Source organism: Triticum dicoccoides, chromosome 2A (assembly GCF_002162155.2).
Source record: "Triticum dicoccoides isolate Atlit2015 ecotype Zavitan chromosome 2A, WEW_v2.0, whole genome shotgun sequence".
In the NCBI taxonomy this organism is placed as follows: domain Eukaryota; kingdom Viridiplantae; phylum Streptophyta; class Magnoliopsida; order Poales; family Poaceae; genus Triticum; species Triticum dicoccoides.
Genome location: NC_041382.1, coordinates 703,086,725 through 703,096,365, shown reverse-complemented (window position 1 = coordinate 703,096,365; position 9,641 = coordinate 703,086,725). Strand labels below are relative to the sequence as shown.

The window sequence follows — 9,641 nt, the reverse complement described above, 5'->3', positions numbered from 1 at the left end:
TGGTCTGATTCACCTGCTGATTATTCACAGTTGAGAGTTTTTGGTTGCACTGCTTATGCTCATGTTGATAATGGAAAGTTGGAGCCTAGGGCTGTTAAGTGCATCTTTTTTGGTTATAAGTCTGGTGTTAAAGGTTTTAAATTGTGGAATCCTGAAACCTAGAAGATTATTATTAGCAGAAATGTTATCTTTAATGAATCTGCTATGTTACATGATGTTTCATCTACTAATGTTCCTGTTGAGAGTGAACAACAGCCTCCTATTCAGCAGCCTACTGTTCAGGTGGAGCATGTTATTAACTCAGGTGATGCATCTAGTAATGAAATTGTTGATGCACATGATGAACCCGTCGTTAATGATGATCATGTCACTCCGACTCCAAATCAGCCTATTGTTCCGCCCAGTTGGAATCTTGCACGTGATAGAGTTAGACGGGGTATTAATAAACCAAACAGGTTAATTGAAGAGTGCAATATTGTTTCTTTTGCTTTATCTGTTGCAGAAGAAATTGAAGGTAATTATGAGCCTTCTTCATATTCTGAGGCTATTATTTCTGGTGATAGTAATAAGTGGATGACCGCTATGCATGATGAGATGGAATCACTTGAAAAGAATGGCACTTGGGATTTAGTAAAATTGCCTAGAGAGAAGAAACCTATTCGTTGCAAGTGGGTTTTCAAGAGAAAAGAAGGTGTTTCTCTTAATGATGAGACAAGATATAAAGCAAGGTTAGTTGCTAAAGGTTACAGTTAGATTCCAGGTATTGACTATAACGAAGTCTTTTCTCCTGTTGTGAAGCATGGCTCTATTCGCACTTTACTCAGTATTGTTGCCATGCATGATCTTGAGCTTGAACAATTGGATGTTAAAACTGCATTTTTACATGAAGAATTAGAAGAGGATATTTATATGGAACAACCTAAAGGTTTTGTTATTCCTGGAAAAGAAAAGCTTGTCTGTAAGTTAAAGAAATCTCTTTATGGATTGAAGCAATCCCCTAGACAGTGGTACAAGAGATTTGACACCTTTATGCTCTCTCAAGGTTTCAAAAGGTCTAACTATGATAGTTGTGTTTATTTGAAAACTGTCAAAGGTTCAACTATTTATTTGCTCCTTTATGTTGATGATATGCTAATTGCTGCAAAGAGTATGTCAGAGACTAATGAACTAAAGAAGCAATTGAGTAATGAATTTGAGATGAAGGATTTGAGTGCAGCAAAGAAAATACTTGGCATGGAAATATCCAGAGATAGACCATCTGGAAAAGTGTATCTAAGTCAGAAGGGATATATTGATAAAGTTCTTCGCCGTTTTAATATGCATAATGCCAAGCCAGTAAGTACTCCGTTAGCTGCACACTTTAAATTATCATCAGCTTTATGTCCTAAGTCAGATGCAGATATTGAGTACATGTCTAGAGTTCCCTATTCGAGTGCAGTTGGTTCACTTATGTATGCCATGGTTTGTTCTCGTCCAGATTTATCATATGCATTGAGTGTTGTCAGTAGATACATGGCTAATCCTGAAAAAGAGCATTGGAGAGCAGTTCAGTGGATTTTCAGATACCTGCGATGTACTTCTAATACTTATTTACAGTTTGGGAAAACTGGAGATGGACTTGTTGGTTTTGTTGATTCTGATTTTGCTGGTGATTTGGATAAGAGAAGATCACGTACAGGTTATGTTTTCACCATTGGTGGTTGTGCTGTGAGTTGGAGAGCAACTTTGCAGTCTATTGTGGCTTGTTCCACTACTGATGCCGAGTATATGACTATTTCTGAGGCATGCAAAGAAGCTATCTGGTTGAGAGGTTTGTACACTGAGCTTTGTGGAGACTCGTCTTGCCCTACCGTATTTAGTGACAGACAAAGTGCTATATATCTTACAAAGAATCCGATGTATCATGAGAGAATAAAGCACATTGATGTCAGATATCACTATATTCGAGATGTTGTTGTTGAAGGTGATTTGAAGGTATGCAAGATAAGTACTCATGATAATCCTGCTGATATGATGACAAAGCCAGTTCCGACCAATAAGTTTGAGCTTTGCTCAGACTTAGTTGATATTTTTCACTAGTCCTATGGACTTTGGCGCACAAGGTGTTTATGCTGATTTGGATGGAGTTATTCATTTTCTTTGACTACTGGAGGAAATTTGGATCAAAGTGGAGATTGTTAAATTGTGATCCAAATTATACCGTGTTGGACTAGACGTAGTATAACCGGTGTGGGCCTTTGTGTTGACGTCGACGCGTACGAGTACAACTCGTTTACTTGTCCTTCAAGGAATCTCATGTATTGCCCTCTTATATACCCTATGTAGTCGCACCTCAGACGGTCTGTCGTCTCGTGCTTGTAATACTTCTCCATGATAATAATTGCGCCTTCGTGCGTCCGTGATTTTCTCCCGCAAGGATTTTCACATAAAAATCCGTGTCTCTTTGTCTCGTTTATTTCTCGTTATTATCTAACAGTGCACTTCCCTGCTCTCAACGCTAACTTAAGCGTACAGCCGCTGGCTCCTTGCAGAAATCAAAGCTGCGAGTCGTCGTCCCTTTGCGAGCTCTAAACCGTCGCATTCATGGCGATGATGGCAACTGGCACGAACTTCGGCTGAACCTCATCTTCTCCGCAGCCAGGCTGCCATGACAATGCAGAAAGGAAGCGGCGTGTTGACCCACGCCAGCATACGTTGCATCAGCCATGACAATACCCCATCTGCCCACTTTTCCTGAAGAAGATGCCCGCATGGCCGCATGCATAAATAAAGCCAGAGGCGTACCATCAAGCAGCCAAGAAACGAAGCTGCTAGCTGCTCGGCGCACACATGTCGTCATCCTCCTCCTCTGCGCCAGCGGCCGCCGTGGCGACGTCGACCCGCCTCATCCTGGTGCACGGCACGGGCCACGGCGGGTGGTGCTGGTACAAGGTCGCCACCCTCCTCCGCGCCGCGGGGCACCGCGTCGACGCGCCGGACCTCGCGGCCTGCGGCGCCGACGCGCGCCGGCTGAGCGACGCGCCAACCTTCGAGGACTACACGCGCCCCCTGCTCGACGCGCTCCGGGCCCTCCCGGACGGCGAGCGAGCGGTGCTCGTGGGCCACAGCTTCGGCGGCATGAGCCTCGCGCTCGCCGCCGAGGAGTTCCCCGACAAGGTCGCCGCCGCCGTGTTCCTCACCGCCTTCATGCCGGACTGCGCCGGCCCGCGCACCCGCGTCATCGAGCAGGTCCCCGTGTCCGACTGGATGGACAGCGTGGTCGACGAGGAGCACGTCCCGCCGTCGGTGTTCCTCGGGCCCGACTTCGTGCGCCGGAAGCTCTACCAGCTGACCTCCGAAGAGGACTACACGCTGTGCCAGAGCCTCGCGCGGGTGAGCTCCTACTACGTGGCCGACCAGCAGCAACGGCCGCCGTTCAGCGCTGCCCGATACGGCGCGGTGACCAAGGTCTATGTGATTGCCAAGCAGGACCAGGCCATGGTCGAGGAGTACCAGAGGCAGATGATCGCAGGCATCCCCGTGGCTGAGGTGAGGGAGATGGCTGACGCCGACCACATGGCCATGCTCTCCGCGCCGGAGGAACTTGCGGGCCACCTCGCCGACATCGCCAACAACTACACTTGATCGATTTGCGGAGCCTACTTGTACTGTTCCTAAGATAAAACGCATGTCTTCCGTAGTTGGATTGTACTTACAATTAGAGGAAGAAATCTACTGAAATGTGAGTCCAGATGTACCGCAGACGAGGGCTCTTTTTCAAATGAATTTTATATAAATTACATGTGGTATGCAAATCTGTAGATATTTTCCAATAGAATCTAGTATTTGATTCAAAGGAACAAATGTTTCAAACTCTGCATTGATCGTCATCCTATGATACCCATGATATGAATTTGATCTCTTTACAAAATTCCTTATTTTTCTTAGAGCAACTCCAAGGGGCTGACTCAAAGGGACGGCAATTTTGTTCGCTTTTCGTTCATTTGGATCAGTCAAACGAACATAGACGTCCGCTTCCGTGTTTGGGTTGACGTATGCGCCCAAAGCTCGCGCGACCCATTTTGACGGCGTCGACAAAAAGAAAATAGTGCATGCATATTTAAAATAAAAAACAACTTAATTAAACATTAAAGCCAGCCAAGAAAGCCGGCGAGAGTCCACGCGTCCACATTAGCGTTGAATAAAACTAAAAACAAACTAAACTACGAGGCGGTGCGCTGCCCTAGGCGTTGTCATCGTCGTCCTCAGGGTCGGTGAGGTCGATGAGCGTCGACGCAGGGCCGGTCCAGGGGAACGCCGTGTTCCAGGCGGCGGCAATGTCAGTCGCGGGCAGCTGTGCGTCCGCCTGTGCAGCCGCGGCCTGGCGCGCCTCCTCCTCGAGGTTGCGCTCAAGCATCTCCTTGTACTCGCCGCGACGGCGCTCCTCGGCCAGTCGTCGCTGGCGCCACATCTCGAGGTACACCGCCTCCTGCGCCGGTGTCACCTCCATCCAAATCGGTGGCGCGGAGACCCACTCGCGCACTACTCCCATCCAGGAGTAGCGCTTGATGGGGGACGGCTGCGGCTGCGGCTGCGGCTCGGCCTTGACGCGGCGACGGGGAGGGGACGACGGGGCCATCGGCGGCAGCGCGCAGTCGCCTGCCGCGGAGAGGGCAATGACCTACGCCATGGCCGCCTCGTACCGAGCCTCCTCTTCCTCCACCGCCTCCATCCTACGCCGCTCGTCCTCCTCGCTCTCCCGATAGACCGCCGCAAGGGCCGCCTGGTAGGCGTCCTCCGCTGCCTGGTCCTCCTCGCGGACGACGAGCGACGGCGACGGCACGCTGCGGTCGACCTGGCGCACGCCGCGTCGCCTCGCCTCCTCGTGCTCGAAGGCGAACCACCTTGCCCAGTTGGGCGAGTCGGTTGCGTAGGCGGGGTCGCAGCGCTGCTCCGGCGTCTGCAGCGCCCGCCGGCGCCGCACCTCCTTCGCATGCGCCCTAGCCGACCGTGGCGCCGCCGGCACTGGGATCCTTTCCGGATCTAGACGCCAGTCGTGCGGCAGGGTGGCATCGGGGTAGGAAGAGGCACGCGGTGCTGCCAGTGCCACTACGCCTGGTGCACTGGCACGTTCACACGTTGTCTCTGCCGGTGAGCCAACGCCGGCGGAGGCGGGAGGAACTCCGAGAGAAAAGGGATGGCGGGAGCCTTGCCCTTGGCCTTGCTGCTGCTGGCGCCGGAGAAGAGCCCCATCTCACTGTGTTGGTGGTGGCTAGGGTTTGCTGGCGACGGGGGAGCAGAGTTTGCTAGATGTGGACGTCGATTTGGATGAGGACGGCCCCGCCGCACAGTCGACTTAAAAAAGGACGACCGCCGTCGCTGACGCGTGGGCCCAAGGTCATAAATTAAGCTGACCAGGTTGACCGCGGGCGGTTGGACGGCCGTCAGATGGGGCCGCGGCAGACACCGAGAATGCGCGCGTGTCGTCCGTTCCATGTCCGCGACGACGCATTTGGGGCGCAAATTTTGGCCGCAAATGCGTCGGCGCGGACGCAAAGTGGATGAAATTTGAGTTTGGGACGGCGCGTTGGGCCACCATTTTTGCCCGCGCCGACCCAAACAAACGCAGACAGACGAAATGGATTGTCCCATTGGAGTTGCTCTTACGGTACAAACAAACAACTTGTTGATATTTGTGTACTTCATTCCTGTAGGATTCCAACTTCTGTATGTTTTTCAAATCTTGCTAACCAAACAACTGCTGCAGCGTATTTAGAGTTGGGCCACTTATTATGTTCGTCCATACTTGTGCCTATGGTTTAAATATATAATGGGCAATCACTAGTTAAAGGTAACCCATTGCAAAGACCATTCACTATATTCTCATGTGTTGACAAATGGCGCACAACATGTGAGTTCTATCTTTTTTTAGATTTATTCTTGCAAAATATTTTATCCCTAATTGTGCGTCCAAATACCGAACCGTTTTCGTCTTTGAATTTCTCGCATTGAGATCTTCTAAACTGGATCCCAAGTTAATGAGTTTCGACGAAAAAACAGAAAAAAAGAAAATAAAAAAGGAAACAAAAAGCGAAAACAAAATCCAAAAAAGGAAAACCGAAAAGCCGGCAATAAAAAAAGAGTATGAAAAGAACTGAAGCCCGGAAGAACGGTTGTGATTTTTACTTTTTTGAAAGCACATATTGTGTTTTTCACTTTATTCAAGGAAACACACACTGTGCTTTTTACGAAAGTAAGGGTATGCTTCTCACGGAAGCACAACCTCTTTACGATGAAGACAGTTTTGCTTTTCCCATTTGGAGAAGCACACGCTTCTCGTGGAGGAGCACAACAGAGGGCGCGTAAGCACCTCTTGCGGAAAAGACTGCTTCCTAGCAAAAAATAAAAATCAAACCCCCACCCTTCAAAACCTAGGGAAAATCAGGTAAGAACAAAGAAAAGTATCTAAAACCAAAAAATGCGTATGGAAAAATAAAAAGTAAAAGTCCAGAGAGAGTGTCCAACACGTGACATGTGGCGATGGCTACCACTTCTTGGATTATGCTCAAGCTCCGCCAATGCCAGCGGGAGCATCTCAAGGGTTAACTTTTAGTTAGTTTTTTTAGAGCGGAGACGCACGATGCGTCCGGCTTTAAATTAATAAAGCCCACCATAGGCAGCATCCAACAAAGGAACAGAGAGTTCGAACGGAATAAAAAGGGGGTCAAAAGCCCAAAGTACTGAACATGCAACCGGCCTCAGCCTGAAAAGAGAGATGGCAATTAAAGGGACGAGGCGGCCAGTCCAAAAGCGCCACGGGCGGGGACTTAGCGTCGGGCTTCAATCTGAATCATGCGAATCCGCTCCATGGCCTCCATCATCCGGTCTGCATCACGCCATTTCCCCAACGGTGTCCATGTCTGGAGAAACAAGTGGCATTTGAAAATAATATCAGTAGGGTGAGCAGGGAACTTGTGTTCGATAGTCATCTTATTACAGGTGGTCCACAATGACCAGCACAGCGCCCCTACGCATCGCCACAGCACGCGCCCGAAACTACCTCTATGAGCGAGAAGTATCCCACGTAGGTCCGCAGCCGTTTGGGGATTCCAGTTATGCGCAAAAGCCTCACGGACGGCACTCCAAGCAAACCGTGCTAGGTGACATTGAAAGAAGATGTGGTTCGCATCTTCGTGCGCTCCACATAGCGCACATGACCCATCCGAAGGGCCGTGTGAATGGCAATGTTGTTAGACGAAGGTAGGCGGTCACGGAATAATTGCCAAAGGAACACTTTGATCTTTAGAGGGATAGACGCTTTCCATAGCCCCCTAGCTATGTCGAGGGTCGGTCCCTCAGTCAGCTTGTTGTAAAGCGTTTGTACCGTGAACTTGCCGGATCTCGAGAGGGACCAGGAGACCGAGTCAGCCTCAGGGCAGAGAGAGACCCCTTGCAAGGCAGTTAGGAGCCCATCCCAACTTGACCGTTCATGGGCGAGGAGAGGTCTTTTGAAAGCTATGGCAGGAGGGTTAGTTCTAAGCGCGTCGGTCACCAAGATTTCAACGCCCGTCACTAGTTGGTAGATGTCAAAGTGGCTTCGCCATAAAGGCTCCGCCCTAGCCAGTGGTCGTGCCAGAGTCTCGTGGTTTTCCCATTCTTAACGCAGAACTTGGCCCCAAGCGTGAAGGCCGGCTTAACCGCCTGAATCCCATTCCAGAAAGGCGATCCCTTCGCCTTTGAGGTGAGAAAGTTCCCATCGGGGAAGTATTTGGCGCGAAGAATTTCAGCCCAAAACCCTTGTTCGTTCTGGGAGAGTTTCCATATCCACTTGACAAGGAGAGCTACATTCATGAGTTTGGAGTTGAGGATCCCAAGGCTACCGAACTTCTTGGGGCGGCAAAGCGCCGCCCACTTGATCAGGTGGTATTTCTTTTTTGTCCCAGTCCCTTCCCAAAAGAACTTAGATCTAGGGGTGTCGAGCTTGGCGTGAACTCCGTCAGCCAGCAGGAACATGCCCATGGTAAACAAGGGCAGGGAGGACAGACTAGAATTCGTCAGAATCAACCTAGCCGCAGATGAAAGGAATCTGCCGCGCCAGGGGCTGACCCGGTTCGCCACTTTGCCATATAGTGGTTCCCATTCGAGAATCGAAATGTGTTTTTCCGAAATGGGAAGTCCTAGGTACTTAATTGGGAAACTCCCTAGTTTGCAATTAAGTAGGTTAGCAATGCGGGAGGCGCTGGGATTGTCCATCCCAATGGCAATCACCTCGCTCTTCAGAAAATTAATCTTCAAGCCGGAAATGATCTCGAAAGCGAGGAGGATGAGCTTAATCGAGGCTATGCTATGGTCATCGGGCTCAAAGAGCAGCAGGGTGTCGTCCGCATATTGTAAGTGGGTGATCCCTCCAGGGCACAGGTGAGGCACCACACCTCGGATATGGCCTGCGATCTTGGCCTTGTTCACCATGTCTGAGAGAGCGTCGGCAAAAAAGTTGAAAATCAAAGGCGAGGAGGGGTCTCCTTGTCTGAGACCGCGTTTGTTGCGGAAGAAGTTCCCCACTTCTCCGTTGATTGCAATCGCAGTCTGGCCCCCCGCGACCAGTTGCATAATGCGATGAATGAAACCCGACTCGAATCCCTTCCGGGTCAGCACCTCACGAATGAACTCCCAGTTCACTCGGTCGTAGGCTTTCTCGAAGTCGAGCTTGAAGAGCACGGCCGGTTGTCGCGTGCGCTTAAGCTCGTGCACGATATCTTGCAAAACTACCGGACCTTCTAAGATGTTACGGCCTTTGAGGAAACCCGACTGGCAACGGTCGATCACACGTTGTGCAACCGGGGCAAGTCTCGAAGAGTAGGCTTTGGAGCATAATTTGAAAGGCACGTTAATAAGGGTGATGGGGCGGTATTGCTTGATCGAGTCCGCCCCCTTGACTTTAGGGATGAGGCTAATGACACCAAAATTGAGGCGAGAGATGTCTATTGTGCCTAGCGCAAACCCATTGATAATATCATAGAAAATGTCCTTGAGCGCCGGCCAGAGCCGCCGGAAAAAGGACACCGGCCATCCGTCCGGCCCTGGCGCGGTATCGGTCTTCATCGAGCCAATCGCCTCATCGATCTCCCCCGTGGAGAAGGATAGGGCCAGGCCATCGTTCTCAGCTTGCGACACACAAGATTCTTCCCCCCAGAAGTCTGCACGGAGGCGCAGTGGCTTTTCTTCCGCTGTTCCCAACAAGTTAAGGAAGAAGTCGTAGATGTGCCGCAAGATTTCGGCCTGGCTGACCAGTAGCCCCTGGTCCGATTGCAATCTCAGAATCGAACATTTCCTCTTGCGGCCGTTGGCGAAGGCATGGAAATAGCCCGTGTTAGCATCCCCTTTGGTAATCCACTTGACGCCACCCCTTCGGCGCCAATATTCCTCCTCTTCCCTGAGGATGGCAAGCACTTGATTTTCAAGGGCGTAACGGTTAGCCCACTCCGCTTCCGAGAAGGAACGCGAGTCGGCCTGGACGTCAAGTGCCTTGATTTCCTTGACAAGAGCTTCCCTAGCTCGTTTAGCATCACTGCCATGATTTGCCCCCCACCCTCGCAGGAAACCACGCAGGGACCCGGCCGCATTCACCCAAGTGTCCACAGGACCTCTGGAGCGCCCAGCCG

At 50.6% G+C, this 9,641-nt stretch overlaps 1 protein-coding gene across 1 annotated transcript; it reads left to right on the top strand.

Moving 5' to 3' along the window:
* Positions 1–2,719: 2,719 nt before the first annotated feature.
* LOC119351966 (salicylic acid-binding protein 2-like) lies at positions 2,720–3,781 on the top strand. The gene has a single exon (XM_037618727.1). It carries the CDS (start codon positions 2,830–2,832, stop codon positions 3,622–3,624), a length of 795 nt encoding a protein of 264 aa, XP_037474624.1. The 5' UTR covers positions 2,720–2,829; the 3' UTR covers positions 3,625–3,781.
* The last annotated feature ends 5,860 nt before the right edge of the window (positions 3,782–9,641 follow it).

Bases quoted from the DNA above. Each gene is read 5' to 3' on its own strand.
- LOC119351966 (XM_037618727.1), top strand. From the start codon at position 2,830: ATGTCGTCATCCTCCTCCTCTGCGCCAGCGGCCGCCGTGGCGACGTCG.